Source organism: Monodelphis domestica, chromosome 2 (assembly GCF_027887165.1).
Source record: "Monodelphis domestica isolate mMonDom1 chromosome 2, mMonDom1.pri, whole genome shotgun sequence".
NCBI lineage: Eukaryota > Metazoa > Chordata > Mammalia > Didelphimorphia > Didelphidae > Monodelphis > Monodelphis domestica.
The window spans coordinates 195,579,237-195,596,427 of NC_077228.1; the positions used below are offsets into that span (position 1 = coordinate 195,579,237).

General features: G+C 39.9%; 1 protein-coding gene across 1 annotated transcript; it reads left to right on the forward strand.

Annotated features, from left to right (window-relative positions):
• The first annotated feature begins 9,161 nt into the window (after window positions 1–9,161).
• Window positions 9,162–14,891, forward strand: LOC100013846 (keratin, type I cuticular Ha8). The gene is made up of 7 exons (XM_001368169.5): window positions 9,162–9,727; window positions 10,420–10,502; window positions 11,687–11,843; window positions 12,286–12,447; window positions 12,540–12,665; window positions 13,579–13,799; window positions 14,466–14,891. Exons 1-7 carry the CDS (start codon window positions 9,236–9,238, stop codon window positions 14,599–14,601), a joined length of 1,377 nt encoding a protein of 458 aa, XP_001368206.1. The 5' UTR covers window positions 9,162–9,235; the 3' UTR covers window positions 14,602–14,891.
• Window positions 14,892–17,191: the final 2,300 nt, after the last annotated feature.

Here is a 17,191-nt window from a genome sequence, read left to right on the forward strand (position 1 = left end):
ATGGAGTGGACTTATGATGGCTATTAATTTCTTTTGAAGTTCTCATAATTTTACCTTAGTTAATTATATTCTGGATACATAATTCACCTAAAATCAGGAAATAACCAGGGCAAAATAAATAGACATCAAACATGCCCAGGGAGGCATGGTGACTGGATAGAGATAAAAATGACTAGTCACTTTTCCCTCCATCTTAAGGTTCACAGGAAGTATTCCCTTATTCACAGCCAAAAAGGAAAAGTTCAAAAGGGCTGAGGGATGAGTACATGGATCTCTTTGCATTCAAACTTGGTTCTGACTCTGTGCTTCCTGAATTATTAGGCCTGGATCCTTCATCAACCAAAAAACTTCTGATCATCACATAGCATGATCCCAGTCTCTAAAGGCCAGAAAACTGGCTCCCTAATCCTTCATGTACTAGACTGGAACAAGGCAAGGAATATTGCACAAACTCATTAGGAAAGGCAAATTCAAACATGCTTAAAAAACTAGGCCCTCATTGACTAGTATCTCATTATATTATGCTTATATTTTGAGACTCAATTTGATGCAGACCACTTCTTTAAAGAGGAGTCTACATCCAGTCTTCACTCTTCAACTCTCTGCACTCTGGCTTTTGCCCCTATAACTCTACTGAAATTTCCCTCTTTGAGGTGGTTTCCCCATCACTAAATCCAATAGCCTTTTCTAGTCCTCCTTCTATAGAATTGGCCCCTTGTTGATCTTCTTCTGGATAGTCTTTTCTTCTTTGGATTCTATGATAAGAAACTCTTCTCATTCTCTTTCTACTAGTCTATTCTTTATCTGCTTCCTTAATTAACTTTACTTCCACCTGCCCCAACTCCAATAGGTAAGCATTCCCCAAGGCTTTGTCCTTGGCCCTCTTTTCTTCTCTTTCTTCACTCTGTTCTTTTATTATCTCAACCACTCCCACAGCTCCAATAATCAGTGCTAGCAGATGGCTCCCATTCATCTGCCAAGTGCTATTTATTCTAATTTTCCGATGTCTTGCAACTTCCTCTTCTTTTCCATTCCCACTCCTACCATCTGATTTTAGGCCCTTATTATCTTTTTTCCAGTTCTTTGAAATAGATTCCAAAACCGCCTCTCTGATTTTAGTCTCTGCCCCTACCAATTCATATAATCATACAATCTTAGAGCTGGAAGGCACCTTAGAGACTTTCTTACTCAGTGTATAGTAGAATAAGGATCTTTTCTCAATTTCCCTAACACTTCCCTGTTTACCCAGCCTGCATTTGTATAACTCCAATAAAGGGAAACCCATTAGCACCTAAAGCAGTCAATTCCACTTTTGGAGAGTCTTAATTCTTAGAAAATATTTTCTTACAACTAGTTGAAGTCAGTTTCTCTCCACTTCCTGCTTCTATTTCTGGTCTCTGGAGGTCAATCAGAGAAATTCTATTTTTTTTTATATGACAGTCCTTTAAATATTCAATGTTAGTGATCATGTACAAAGCAATGAAAAGTGCATTGGATTTGGAATCAGAGAACCTGGGTTCAAAGCCTGGCTCTCCTATTTACTCTGTGAGTAGTTTTGGCACACTCACCTAAACTTTTTGGGCCTCAGTTTCCATATCTGTACAAAAAAAGAAAGCGTTGTACTGAATAATTGCTCAGGCTTCTTCCAGCTCCTAATCCAAGACTATGAGCCTACAATTTTTTTTTGTATCTTCATTCTCTGTGACCTAAGCTATTTGACCAAGAAGGATGTCATGTAAAAAATAGACTCGAATAAATTTTAATCTTTACAGTCAAAATGTAAGAATTAATCAAGGAAATATAGCCACATCTATGTATGCCCACAATATAGTCTTTTTTTTTAAACCCTTACCTTCCATCTTAGAATCAATACTATGTATTGATTCCAAGGCAGAAGAGCCGTAAGGGCTAGGCAATGGGGGTAAAGTGACTTGCCCAGGGTCTCACAGCTGGGAAATGTCAGAGGCCAGATTTGAACCCAGGATCTCCTGTCTCTGGGCATGACTCTCAATCCACTGAGCCACCCAGCTTCTGCCCCCTCCCTCCCCATATAGTTTTGCAGTGTCCAAGGGTTGATGGGGTCAGTTCTTATGGAGAACAGGCCTGACATCTCTGCTGAAATGATGATTACCTGCCAATAATGAGGCAAGCAAGATAGTCTGGCTGAAAGGCTGAAAGAATAAAGCATCTTGAGAAAGAGATAGAGGGTGGCTTGTACCAGATGGGTCAGGCCATGCCATCATACTGACCACTACCTTCCTTTTGATCTAGGTGAAAACATCCAGAGACTTGCTCCCCCAAGCCCCAAGGACTACATTAGTTTTCTATTTGTATCTCTAGCACTTAGCACTGTGTTTTGTGCATAGAACACATTTTTAAAATGGTTTTTCATTAATTAACTAATGAATTATTTAATTGCAGTGCCTTAATAACCCTTGGGCAGAACACAGCCTGTTAGGTAACACATATCTATTAAGTTCTTTCTTTATAGAAAAATATGAAGCTGTCATGATACTGGGCTCTGGCTGTACCAGGGTCTTACCCACCTTACTTACTTTGCAGTCTGGGAGACCCAGGTTCAAAACCAATCTCAGACACTTACTAGCTAGGAGACCTGGAGTAAGTCTCAACTTCTATCTGCCTCAGTTTCCTTATCTCTAAAATGGAAGTAATAATAGTTCCTACTTCTCAGGGTTGTTTTGAGAATCAAATGAAATTATATTTGTAAAGGGCTTTGCAAACTTTTAAGTGCTATACAAATGCAAGTGATGACCATGATTATGGTGATTTGCTAGTTGCAAAAAAAAGGGTTTGTTCTTTCTTCTCTCTGCACTATCCGTCTAGCTATGCTACTTTCTTTGCTGTACTCATATGCCAGTGATCAAGCCACCATTTTATCTCTGGATATTGGCGACAACTGTTTGAGATAGCTTTGTGGGAAAAGGATGGTATTATTTTCTCAGAGCATTCTTATCTGGAGAAATGTACACAAACATGGAAGCTAAATCGATATATGCATCGACCTGCCTTTCCTCTCTTCTCTCTACAAGTTCCTTCTCATCTTTGTAAAACTCCATATATCTAATAATACTCCATGTTTCTCTAATACCTCCTATTTATTGTTTCCTATGGCGCACTAATATTAATATGTCACAATTTGTTCAGCCATTCCTAAATTAATGGGCATTCACTTTTTCTAGATTTTTGATACTACAAAAAATGTAACAATGAATATTTGGGTACATATGGGGTATTTTGATTTGCTTTTAGTCTTCCTGAAGCCTACTAGCATTTTGAATGACTGACAAGTCACCAATGCTGTTTTAGTTTCTTTATCTATAGAATGGGTATATTAGCACCTGTAATACCAACCCCATTGGATTGTTATAAGGATCAAATAAGTCATGTAATAAAAGCATGATAGAAATGCTCACTATTATTATTAAAATGAGGCTTATTTTTCTGCATTATTATTATTTACCAATCTCTGAAAAAGTGAAGACATTTCTATTGTGTGAAGTAAATGATTTAGGGGACTTGGATCCTGAGCACCCTAGTGGCAGGGCACAGGAGTCACAGAATCACCTGGTGGGTCTGATGGCCGGATGCCTGGGTTCCCTGTCAACTTGGTGCCTCCCAATGAAATGTGGTCATAGAGGGAGAAATGTGTTCAGTTTAAAATGAGTTCGGGTAGCAGAGAGGGGGTCTTTTCACTTCCACCTTTGCATGAATAGTCTCTGGGGTTTTGTCCTTTCTTTTCTCTCTCTCTTAAAAAAATTTTTTTTTAAACCTTTACCTTCTGCCTTAGAATTAATATTATGCATTGGTTCCAAGGGCTAGGCAATGGGGATTAAGTGACGTGCCCAGGGTCACACAGCTGGGAAGTATCTGAGGTCATATTTGAACCTAGGACCTCCTATCTTTAGGTCTGAATTTCAGTCCACTGAGCCACCCAGCTGCCCCAGCTCTCTCTCTTCTCTTTATCTTATCTAGAAATCTTATGGTCTGATCTGTCCCTAAAGTTGGAAAGGCTGGGACCTTTCTCCCTCTACTTCTCTCTCCTTACTAATAAATGCTTATAAATATGATACTAAGCCTCCAGATAAGTTCTTATTTATAACACTATGAAGGCTGAATGAGAAATTCTATATCTTCTTTATCTCCCCAAGACACTAGAATCATAGATTTAGACCTGGAGAGAACCTTAGGAATCTTTGAATTCATCCCATTCATTTTAAAGATGAAGAAACTGAGGCTCAGAGAGGTGAGTCAGAGGCAATATTTGAACCTAGGTTTTCGTGACTCCAACTCCAGCACTCTAGCTACTATACCTCCAAATGTCCAACTCTATTCAAGTCCAAAGAATCAAACCTCATTTAGAAACCTCCAAGCACGAATTTTGTGATGGAAGGCACAGACTACTGACTCAGTGGTCCAGGATTCCTGATATTCATTAACAATCCCTGGAAGGAAGTGAAGAAATCTTCACATTTAATTAACTTAGAAACCCACTTGTTTGGGAAGTCATTTGTTCTGTCTAGTAAACAATAGCCAGTGAGTCCATGGAATAATAATATCCATAGTTAGCTAGAGGAAGCAAGTGTTGGTTTTTTTTTTTTTGTTTTTGGTTGAGGTGGAGGTGTGAGGCTTAAGGGTATTGAACTTAAAAAAACCCCCAACAATAGAACTCTTTTCTCAGTGGACATCAGATTTTCAGAATTCAGAAACTGAGGATTTTCAAAAGTTTCAAATTTTCAGAATTTTGGTACAGTCCAGAGAGAGGATTTTGGTTCAGTTTTTATTACCTGGGGAAACAAAAGGACAGAAAGAGTAGCTTTCTGAATAGCTAAGGGTGGAAGTCACTCTGGTCACCCAAGTGTTGGCTCCAACCATTAATTCAATGCAATCAGTTTAGTTCAATTCAATTTGATTGGATTGAATTCAACTCAAGTCAGATCAAGAAGCTTTGACTAAGGGTTTGTTCTGTTCTTGGAATCTAGGCACTGAAGATACAAAGATAACAATGGAAATAGTCTTGCTTTTAGGGAACTTGCAAGCAAAGTGAGCAGCTTGGGCATAGACTTTAAGAATGATATTCCTCTTTATTTCCTCATGTTGCTTGGAGAAAAGCCATATTTGGTATTTTCAAGTATTTCTTTTTTTTTAAACCCTTATCTTCCTTCTTGAAATCAATACTATGTATTGGCTCCACAGCAGAAGAGTGGTAAGGGCTAGGCAATGGAGGTCAAGTGACTTGCCCAGGGTAACACAGCTGGGAAGTGTCTGAGGGCAAATTTGAACCCAGGACCTCCCCTCTCTGGCTCTCAATCCACTGAGCCACCCAGCTGCCCCCTTCCTTATTTTTTTTAAAGGCAGACTAGATGACAATTTGGATCTCTTCTAGCTGGAATCTATGAGTCTATCAGAGAGCATTCTGGATATATGGATGAACTAAGTCTTCATCTCCTTTCTAGAGATACAATTTCTACATTCAGAAACTAATAAGAGATGCAGACACACATACATATATCCATTTGGATGGAGGCAGGTTACATTCCCGTCTCTTAGGGATGCCATTCTGCAATTTTCTAGTCCCAAAGTGATCCTTTTAAAGGGTTGCAGAGGAAGAGTAGGGAAAGAGGCACGCTTGGGTGTGGTCTGTCTTTGAGTCCACCCTGCACAGGTGGCTGGCTGAGCTGTCTTTCCTGTAGCCAGTCACTACCTGGTCATTCCTTTGAGGAGGAGGCTAATCAGCTGAGTATCAGTACTTCACCATGCAGTCCTCAGTGGCTGTATTATTATGCAAAGTAGTCTTTGAGTTTAAACCTCATCAAATCCTAGATCCTGCGTCAGACCTGCCTCCTGGGGGAAGAGTCACCCCCAGACACAAAGGGTAATGATGTTTATGAAGTAAGACGAGCTGTTTGGTCCAGGACTGGGAGGAAGCATGGATTAGCAAGTGAAATTATTCTGGGCAGCCAATCTGGTCTACAGAAGTGTCCTATTTAGCAAATCAAAGGAAGCACTTTTAATTGCCAAATCCTAAAATTTATAGGGGAAACTCACCCGGGGGCTGAGTAGATCAACAAAGGCCTGTTTGAAGATAGAACAGATTCAAATTATAAGCAGAGTCCTCTAAGAATGGACTTTCTAAGCAATTGCTTCTGAAGTGAGCCACCATAAAGAATTACTCATAGTCAAAGGACCCCATGGCCTGACACTGAACCCTTGTTTGCTAAGAATGGGCTTCTCAAGCAATTCAATTTTAGGCAGAAATCTTAATCCCTTTAGTGTAAGTATTCTTAACTTGGGGGCCCAGGAATTAAAACAAAATTGATAACCATGTTTCAATATAGTCATTTTTTGTTGTTGTTGTTTTGTGATTTTTTCTTTTATTCATCTAAAACATTGTTCTGAGAAAGAGCCTTTAAGTTTCCCCAGATGGCCAAATGGGTCCAGGATACAAAGAAGGTATTGAACCTCTGCTTAAGTGCCTATTCAGTCCTAAATCTCCACATTTTCCCCAAATGAACCTAAAATTGACTCGTGCTTAACTCTTATGGACATTGGCCCACGTTTCATTTTTATGCCTTTGTAGTCTCTTTGTTTAAGTTCCGAGGTACCTTCAAAGTTCTTCATACCTTTGAGAAGAGAACTTCTATATCACATTCCCAGCAATAGCAAAGGACAGCTCTTGCTAGTCCAACTCTTACATTTTGGACACATGGTTTTCTTCTTGCTTCCCAAAAAAGGTTCTTTGAGTAATACTGTCCTCATTTCCAAAACATTCAGATCTTTCCCAAAATCTGAAATAACCATAGAGTGTAATACAATAAGACAATTATTTTACTTAGAGAAAGAATTTATTATACATTATGCTCTATGCTAATACAAATAGAAGCGAACAGAAAGACAGCTCCTGCTTTCTGGGAGTTTACATTTCTAATGGAAAAAGACAAAACTTTAAAAAGGAATTGAAAAGGAAGATAGAGCAGGACTTAGTTTCCTAAATTGGGGAAAGGTGGAAAACTCCATTTCACTCTCCCATTGACTTACTAGTCCATCGAAAGTCTCCCTCCCTCCCTCCATCTCTCCCTCCCTCCCTCTCCCTCCTTTCTTTCTTTCTTTCTTTCTTTCTTTCTTTCTTTCTTTCTTTCTTTCTTTCTTTCTTTCTTTCTTTCTTTCTTTCTTTCTTTCTTTCTTTCTTTCTTTCTTTCTTTCTTTCTTTCTTTCTTTCTTTCTTTCTTTCTTTCTTTCTTTCTTTCTTTCTTTCTTTCTTCCTTTCTTTCTTCCTTTCTTCCTTTCTTTCTTTCTTCCTTCCTTCCTTCCTTCCTTCCTTTCTTTCTTTCTTTCTTTCTTTCTTTCTTTCTTTCTTTCTTTCTTTCTTTCTTTCTTTCTTTCTTTCTTTCTTTCTTTCTTTCTTTCTTTCTTTCTTTCTTTCTTTCTTTCTTTCTTTCTTTCTTTCTTTCTTTCTTTCTTTCTTTCTTTCTTTCTTTCTTTCTTTCTTTCTTTCTTTCTTTTTCTTTCTTTCTTTCTTCCTTTCTTTCTTCCTTTCTTTCTTTCTTTCTTCCTTCCTTCCTTCCTTCCTTCCTTCCTTCCTTCCTTCCTTCCTTCCTTCCTTCCTTCCTTCCTTCCTTCCTTCCTTCCTTCCTTCCTTCCTTCCTTCCTTCCTTCCCCTTCCTTCCTTCCTTCCTTCCTTCCTTCCTTCTTCCTCCTTCTTCCTTCCTTCCTTCTTTCTTTCTTTCTTTCTTTCTTTCTTTCTTTCTTTCTTTCTTTCTTTCTTTCTTTCTTTCTTTCTTTCTTTCTTTCTTTCTTTCTTTCTTTCTTTCTTTCTTTCTTTCTTTCTTTCTTTCTTTCTTTCTTTCTTTCTTTCTTTCTTTCTTTCTTTCTTTCTTTCTTTCTTCTTTCTTCTTTCTCTTTATTCTTTTCCTTATCTTCTGTCTTAGAAGTGATATTAAGTATCAGTTCTAAGGCAGAAGAACAGTAAGGGTTAGGCAAATAGAATAAAGTGACTTGCCCAAGGTCACAGAGAGCTAGCAGTGTATGAGGGCAAATTTGAATCCAGGTTTTCTCAACTCCAGACCTGCCTCTTTATCTACTATGCTACCTATCTTCCCCTTTTACTAATCTTTTCATAATTGATGTCAGCATCTCTTCATCTCCTTAACTCTTTTAAGGTGCTCTGTTTTCTTCTTTCTTTGTATACCAAAGAGTTTTGTTTTGAGGTGAACAATGTAAAAAACACTCTAGGGAGCAAGTTTTTCAGAGACTTCTTGAGCTTACTCTACCTTGGTTAAAATATAATTTTCCCTTTCTTCCATTTACTGCTATGGAAACAATGTCCTCAAGAAACTCTGTTTAAAGCTTCCCCTTCCCCAGCTCATTCCTTTCCCTGTGACTAGATATTTCCAATTACCAATTTCACTGGCAATGTGTGTACTTTATTCCCCTTAATGAAAGTCTGAAACTTAAGCAACTTATGAGAGAATAATCAACGGTAGATTTAGAAAACCCCCAACAAAACACATTACTTTCCATATTAGAATCAATTCTGTGTATTGCTTCCAAGGGAGAAGAGTAGTAGGGACTAGGCAATGGGGAGGTTAAGCGACAGTGGTAGACTTTTAATAGTCAAATGCTCTGGCATCTTCCAGTACTACTGTCAAACCTGGAAGAGAAAGCCATACTACTCAACTTTCCCTATTGATAAGACTCTTGGATTGTACCAAGTGATCACAGCCTGGGTATCCCAAAATGTGGGGAGATCTGGACATTTCAAAATAAGGAAAAGCTAAAAATAACTCTTATTATAAGACAAATAAAAGAAAAATCTCAGGTGGGGGATTTATATAAATCGCTTTGTGAGAGCTGTCCAGCACATAAGAAATATGGAAAGATTTGCTCTTTGTAGAACAATGTGAATCTTTTTTTAAAAATGATTCTTTTACTCCATGCTCTCCAACTCCACCCCCCCCCCCCATCCCACAGCCTTAGGTGAGTAAAAATTACTTTAATGAGGTGAGGAACTCTTAATGAACAGTGTACTCAATAACTGACTAATAGGATGATTGTTTGACAATAGACAGATCACCAAGGGAAAAAAGGTCCATGAGTGGAGCCAACACCCACCTGAAACAGGTATAAAAGACCTAGGATGGAAGGAGATCTTCAGACTTTGGCAGCTTGGCCTATCCATCTCACTTGAAACATCTCTCCAACTACAGCACTTACAACCATGACTTCCAACATCATCCGAACATCATCTTCCTATCCTCTGGGCAGCAAGGTTCCTGGAGTAACAAACATCGTCTCTTCCATTGATGTTGGTGGCAGACCTGGGGCAGATGTCAAAGCTGCTTCCATGTGCTTTTCTGCAGCTATGGCTCACAACAACCGAGTCAGGGTTGGAACGACCTCTCTGGGCCGACCCAGCCTCTGTCTGCCAAACAGCTGCCAGTCAGCCTGCCCCTTACCTGGGACACTAAACATCCCTGCCAACATTGGGAACTGTGGAAATTATGGTGAAGGCTTCTTGAATGGTCATGAGAAGGAGACCATGCAGTTTCTGAATGACCGCCTGGCCAACTACCTGGAGAAGGTGCGTCAGTTGGAGCAAGAGAATGCAGAGCTGGAGACCAAGATTCAAGAGTGGAGCAAGTGCCATGCTTCCTATGTGTGCCCAGATTACCAGTCCTATTTCAGGACAATCGAGGAACTACAACAAAAGGTAATATTTTATAGGAAGGAAGGAGTAAGCATTTATTAAGTGCCTGCTATGTACCAAGTACTGTGCTAAATGCTTTACAAATATTATCTCTTTTGATCCTCTCAACAACCTTGTGAGGTAGATGCTATTATCTTCATTGGAAGGATATCCTCAGTTGAGGAACTGTGGTGGCCAGAGGTTAAGTAACTTGTCCAGGGCCACAGAGCCAATAAGTATCTGAGGATAGATGTGAACTCAGACCTTTCTAACTCTATGGACAGTTTTCTAAATCTATTGTACCAATTAGCTGCCTCTAGAGCATCTAGTGTCCAAAATCTGACCTAAAGGGAATGAGTTATAGGAAAATCAGAGCCTCAAAAGGCAAAACTAAAACCCAGAGGCTTTGAATTAAAATATAAGGAGAATGGACATGTTCCTTTTGGGAAACCACATTTCCCATAAGTTCATGTGATAGTTGTGAAGTATGATGATACCTTAGCTTCCATACTGCAGCAAAATAAGATCCAGAACAAAGGCAGAGGTTTTGAAAAGAACATCAAAGTGCTACATATTCTTTTGGAAAATGTATTTACTAAGGGTTACATATCTGGCTTCCTATACATTCATCATGTTTTGGGACATTATGGGATAAACCGTTCCATTTATGTGGGCTCCAAAGGATGCCAATTGAAATATCTCATTGTTTCCCTTAGATTCTTTGTACCAAGGCTGAGAATACCCGACTGGTTATACAAGTGGACAATGCCAAACTGGCTGCTGATGATTTTAGAATCAAGTAAGTCTGGCAGAATTGGATCTTAGAACTGCCCACTCCTCTATAATCTTTACTCTCTTCAGCAAATCCCCTCCACTCCCTTCAACAATCTAGTATTAGAAACAGAGTTATCATTAGGAATTGGTATTGGATCTGTAATTTCATTTATGCAGTAAATTGCTAGCTGAACAAAAGAATATATAACCAGGACCTTCTAGTTTTGAAGCTAGATCTTTATCTGCTATGCTAGGTTGATTCTGTTATTGGCAATTGAGTTTTCAAATGATGGGGAAGAAGAAAGTCTTATATCAAGCAGATGTGTGATCTAAGTTGCTAATATACAGATGTATTCTTATGAGTTAGGAGACATGCATGTTTGCATGTGCTTTGTCTGGAATGGTTATGCCATAAAGATAGAAAGGATTAGAAATTCCCTACACTGATAACAGGTTAGTCACTCATCTGGAATTTATAATCTTAGAGAGTTGGCTGGAGGCATTAAGAAGTTAAATGAGCTCTCTCTAGTCATATAAGGACTAGGTTCCAGAGGAAGGACTTGAGCTCAGGTCCTCCTGAACTCTAAGGCATCCTATCCAAATACCATATTCATGTGTATGTGCTTATCAGAGAGGCAAAATTAGATCAATTTAGGAATAATTTGAGTAGGATTATTTCCTGAATTTAAAAAGGAACTTAAGGTCCACTGATCCTCAATATAAACATGACCAGAGAGAATTCATTATTGGAACCCCAAGGTGTCAGGAAAAAAGAAGAAAATAGTTACTTAAAAGGCCACTTCTAAGCCTTAAAAAATTTAAGCAAATCAAAGATTTGGTAAAATTCAACAAACACTTATTAAGTACAAATAAAAGGCACAGATCTGTGGGAAAGTATGGTGAGGGGAATACAAAGATAAATAAGACATCATTCCTGTGTTCAAGAAGCTTCCAGTCTAGTCCTTTAATGAATTTTTTTTTAAACCCTTACCTTCCATCTTGGAATCAATACTGTGTATTGGCTCCAAGGCAAAAGAGCAGAAAGGGCTAGGCAATGGGGGTTAAGCCTGGCTCTGAATCCACTGAGCCACCCAGCCCCACCCCCTTATCCCCCCTTTAATGAACTTTTGCTTCCAGTGGGTTCCAGTCTGATCCTGGTTTGGTTTACTCACTCTTGCTCCATTCTGACATTTTTCCTGTCCTTTCAAGGTATGAGAGTGAACTGTCCCTGCGCAAGCTGGTGGAGGCTGACATGTGTGGGATGAACAAGCTCATGGATGGGTTAACCCTAGCCAAGTGTGACCTGGAAGCCCAGGTTGAGTCCCTGAAGGAAGAGCAATTTTCTCTCAAGAGCAACCATGAGCAGGTCTGGCCACAGAAACAAAGGGGTCAGGTCACAAGTAGTATTGAGTGTGGGGAGTGGGGTATATGGAGGAGAATGCTAGAGGTAGAGAACTTGAGTTCTTACAACTGCACCTGACTGAAAGTCTCAGCAGGATTGAAAATCTTATTAGACTCTTTGGATCTCTGTTCTCAGAGAGACTCTTTAGAGCATTTTTACTCAAAAACATAATGGATTTGGATTGGAGCAACAATTTATGCTGAATTTGATTGTAACTTACTCTAAATATTCTAACTCAGCTCTTAGAAAATGTTTGAGCAGTTCTTCCTATCACAGATACTGGCAAAAGGTTCTTCAAGCTCAGGGAGACTTTCTGTCTTCCATCCTGCCCTCAGGAGGCAGGGGAGACTACCACATGGAGAACAGTCTTTCCTAAAATGGGCATTCTGTTCTTCTGCCTCTCCAGGAGGTCCACAACCTACAGTGCCAGCTGGGAGACAAGCTCCACATTGAGCTGGACTCAGCCCCACCTGTGGACCTCAACCGAGTGCTGGGTGAGATGAGGTGCCAGTATGAGGCCATGGTGGAGACCAACCGCAACGATGTGGAGCAGTGGTTCCTTGCTCAGGTGCGGGCAGTGGGGCTCAAGGTTGGGGGGTAGCTGATGGCTTCTCAGGGGTGACCAAAACTGACTCTGTCCTTGTGCCTTGACTCTTTCAGAGTGAGGGTATCAGCCTGCAAGAGATGTCCTGTTCAGAGGAGCTACAGTGCTGCCAATCTGAGCTCTTGGAACTAAGATGTGCGGTGAATGCTCTGGAAATTGAACGCCAAGCTCAGCATAAAATGGTGAGTCTCTTCTTCCATTCTTTGCACTCTTCCAATTTGATTCAACTTTATATTTTATTTTTGGTTCTAAATTCTCTCCCCCACCCTTCCCCTTCCCCTACTCATTGAGAAGGCAAAATAAAACAAAAAAAATTGCAGTCATGTATAGATACGTAAACAATTTAGTACTCTGTTAAACCAGCATCTGATGGTCCAATAACCTTCAACAGCTCTATGTGTGAAGAAGGCCTTTATTCTCCCATCAACATGGAAATGTTCAATGTGTACTCCTGAAGAAATCATAGCACTCAAGGTTTAAGGAAGGGAATTCATAGGTCTCCTCATTTTAAAGATGAAGGGTCTGAGGTCCCAAGAGATAAAGGTGCTCATCCAATGCCCCACAAGTAGTAAGGGGCAGAGTTGGGATGAGAACCAGGCCCTCTGACTTCAAAGTCAATGCCCCTTCTATTGCACCACACTGCTTATCTTCTCAGACTCCATATCTATCACTCTTTCCATTGCACAGTTCCTTCAAACATAAGAGTGAATTCTGGTGGATTTATTGTCATGTTTAGTCCCAAGTCAGACCTTAATCTTTTCTCAACCACCAGCCACTGTTCCTTTATGAGAAGAAGAGGTCACATTGAGAGGATTTTTGATAGTATGGGGAGACTTCTATTCAGATAGTAATTTCTCTTTAGATCTTTGGAGATGGCCTTGTCAAAAGTTTTTAAAATTTAAATTTAATATATTATTAAGCTGGAGGAATTTCTGAATGTATTAGGTCATGGGCAATTCAATTCAATTTAATTGTTTCATCTAATTCAATAACTAAGTGCCTTTTATGTTCCAGGTCGCATTGTTTCCTGAGTCTCTGAGGAGTTGCTTGTCTAGAGCCATTGTTCCATGATTATCTTGATGCTTCTCATTTCAGAAAGACTGTTTGGAAAACTCCTTGTGTGAATCTGAGACTCGCTACAGCACTGAGCTGGCCCAGATGCAGTATCTGATCAGTAATGTGGAGGAGCAGCTGGCTGAGATCCGGGCTGACCTGGAGAGGCAGAACCATGAGTACCAGGTGCTTCTGGATGTCAAAGCCCGGCTGGAGTGTGAGATCTCCACCTACCGAAATCTGCTGGAGAGTGAGGACTGCAAGTAAGTAGGATGCTGGTAATATCTGCAATGGGTGCTTACATGAAAATGGAGGGGCTTAAGGATGGGAAGCTCATTGATCTGCTTTGTATATATTTGTTCCATCAATCTGTGAGAGAGAAGATTGGACTATGGATTAAATGTATAAAATGGCCACTTGACTCAGAAAAGGGCATCTGTTTGTCAGATTCTTGAGGAAAATGGGTTGATGTGGAGATAAGAGGGGAAATGGACCTATTTTATTCAGAACTTTCTAAACAGAATGAAATTATCCTATGTCTTATGCAGACTGGGGGTCCTCCTCTTCACCCTATTTCTATTCTTCTTTTCAATATGCCTTTCTTTTAGGAAGGGAAACATTTCTAGGAAAGGAGTGGAGTCCCTGAAAGTGAGACCTTGTTGGAATGCTTTACCTTTCAGTTCTAAGACAAGGAGAAGAAAGCATTCCCAGATTGGGGGACAGCAGATAGATCATTCATCATAAGGGTGAATGATAGAATGGTTGGTATTTGACCCAGGGCTGGGAGAGAATAAAATGAAATCAGGCTAGGAAAAGTTAGAACCAGATCATGAAGGACTTAAAATACTAAGATTCTTTCCATATAGATTCCTGGGATATTCTTTCTTCTTCTCAATTTAACTTTGCCTAAATGGACTTTTCTCCTTCAGACTCCCTTGCAATCCATGTGCAACACCTGCAAACTGTGCCCCACCACCCTGTGCTCCTCGGCCCAGCTGTGCACCTAGAACAACCTGCATCCCTTCTCGCTCAGCCTGTGGCACCAACTTGTCTAATCGATTCTGAAAAATATGCCCTCACTGGAAAGGTCTAAGGCTGGAAGCCCCTTGGTCAAGGCTGTCTTCATCTTGCTCACCTGAATTTCCTTTAAAACGCTCAAAGCCATCTGCATCTCATAAAGAAGATCAAGTTGGTAGCTGAAAAGGGGCATATACTTCATCTGCTGGAAAAATCTGTCATTTATTGCCATTTTCCCTATTGCTTGTGCAGGAATGTCTCTTATTAAATGTTTATTCTGCTTTGCTGCCTCAATATCTTTTGAAATGCACTCATTAACTTGCAAATAAACTTGATTTCTGCAGTATACAATGTTTTATCATCTGTCTTTTGTTATACTTATCCCTTGGGTTTGATAGAGGGGTCAAGGCTGAGTATCCTGTGGATACTGAAGTTCCTAGGTGACATCAAATGCCTTTTGTTGTTTTTGTTGCGTTATTTCAATCATGTCTTATTCTTCTTGACCCCATTTGGGGTTTTCTTGGCAAAGATATGGGAATGGTTTGTAATTTACAGATAAGGAAACTGAGGCAAACAAGGTTAAATGACTTGTCCAGGGTGACATAGTTAGTAAGTCCAGATTTGAACTCAGGAAGAGTAATCTTCCTCTGGCACTCTGTCCACTGTACCACCAAGCTGCCTTTCAAGTACCTCTAGATGCAAATAACTCAGCTCTCAGAATCTGGTTTTGATTCTCAGGTTCAACACTTACTGCAGACAAATCATTTAACTGCTCTGAGGCTCAGTTTTTCTTAGCTGCAAATTGGGGATACAGCAACATTTCCCCTCCCTATATCAGAGTTATTGTGAGTATAATATTTGTAAAAGGACTAGATCTATGGCTTTATTTGAATAAAGAATCCACTTCAAGTGAAGAAACTCCTTCTAGCGATTTTTTTGTCCCTTAAGAGTCTTTCTTAGATGTTGCCTAGAAGACTAAATGACTTAAGGTGAGGTGACTTAAAATAGCATATGTCAGAGCCAGGCCTTGAACCCAGTTTTTTTTGACTCTGAGACCAATTTTCTATCTACCATGCTATGGCACATCAAATGTTCCTAGATATAAAATTCCCACTTATAAAGCTCTGTGAAAACATGGGTTTGTCGTTGTTTGCTTGTTTCACTTGTGTCTGTCTCTTTGTTACCCTATTTGGGATTTTCTTGGCAGAGATACCAGAATGTTTTGCCATTGCCTTTTCTGATTCATTTTACATATGAGGAAACTAAGGCATACAAGGTTAAGTGATTTGTAGAGAGTCACAGAGCTACTAAGTGTCTGAGGCTGGATTAGTCTTGGGAAGATGAATCTTCCTGACCCCAAGCCCAGTGCTCTATCCATTGTACCATGTAAGGAAACAATACAGAAGGAAAAAATGCGATAATAACTCAGATGGAAAAATCAGTGCCACTATGTTTTTAAAAGAGGGCTCTTTCACTGAAAAAGTGTGGTAACTTCTGTTCTACTAATATAAATCATTAATAAATGTTCTTTAAGAACTATGGGAATAGAAATCCAGAAGAAAAGATATGCTTTATCACTTGTTTGTCTGGGTATAGGATTTGGGGTTTTGATTTTAAAAGATTACTCTGTTACAAAAATGAATAATATAGATAATAGGATTTGAGTGATGATATATGTATAACCCAGTGCAATTGCTCATCCGTTCTGGGAGTGGGGAGGGAGGATGGAAGGGAGGCAACATGAATCATGAAACCATGGAAAAATAAAATAAAATAAATGTTCTTTAAGATGCTTCTATAAGGTAATTGCTTGAAGTATCACGACCCTTGTTTCAAAGCTCGTGAAATTTTCCATGGCCCCTCAATTAGCAAGTATCAAAGGTAGAATTTGAACCCAGGTCTTCCCGAGTCCTAGCCTGCCACTGTAACCACTATACTATGTTTTCTCTCTTCTTATGAAGATTCCCCACATTTCCTTGCCAGAGCTTATAGACCCAAGGGAGAGAAACAACAGTATCAGGAAGACTGAATTCTTTCACATGCCTATACAGGGTTTTCTGGCACTGACTGTGACATTTTATCCCACAGCAAAATAAGGTCATGTAGCCTAAGCAAAGCCGAGATCTTGTTGGGAACTGCCTTTTCTAGGCTGGCCTCCCCAGTTAACTCTTTTTCTGAAGACTTTTCACTGAGACACGAAGATGAAATCACCTCTCTTGGAAAAGGGAGCCCCAAATCACAGATCGAGAGACTCCTCAGGGGTTTGGCCTATTTCCCTCTTGGTCTGATTCCTTTGTCTAAGGAGGATTATTTCCAGTGACTCGTGTTTGCATCTCTGGCACTGACCCAGAAGTGCTGGTGCATTAATAGCAGCAGATGTTATCGTGGGGCTGGCAGATCCCTACTCGTTTCTGCAGCAGGGGTCTGACTTGCACCCAAGGTGGCCTGCTGCCAGAAGGAAGGAACAGTTTGTTCTGGAGCTTAGACTCCTGTGTTACTGGGATGCTGCCATTTCAGCTCATGAATGTAGTTTAAAAAAAAAACAACCAAACAAACAAAACCCTTTTCCTTCTTAGTATGGATGCTAAGTAGAAGTTTGGAGGCAGAAGAGCCCTAAAGATTAGGCCATTGGGGGATA

Excerpts from the sequence above, each read along its gene's own strand:
- LOC100013846 (XM_001368169.5), top strand. The coding sequence starts at position 9,236 with ATGACTTCCAACATCATCCGAACATCATCTTCCTATCCTCTGGGCAGC. Across the intron at positions 12,448-12,539 it reads AGCAGTGGTTCCTTGCTCAG|AGTGAGGGTATCAGCCTGCA; the intron begins GTGCGGGCAGTG and ends TGACTCTTTCAG. Across the intron at positions 13,800-14,465 it reads CTGGAGAGTGAGGACTGCAA|ACTCCCTTGCAATCCATGTG; the intron begins GTAAGTAGGATG and ends TTTCTCCTTCAG.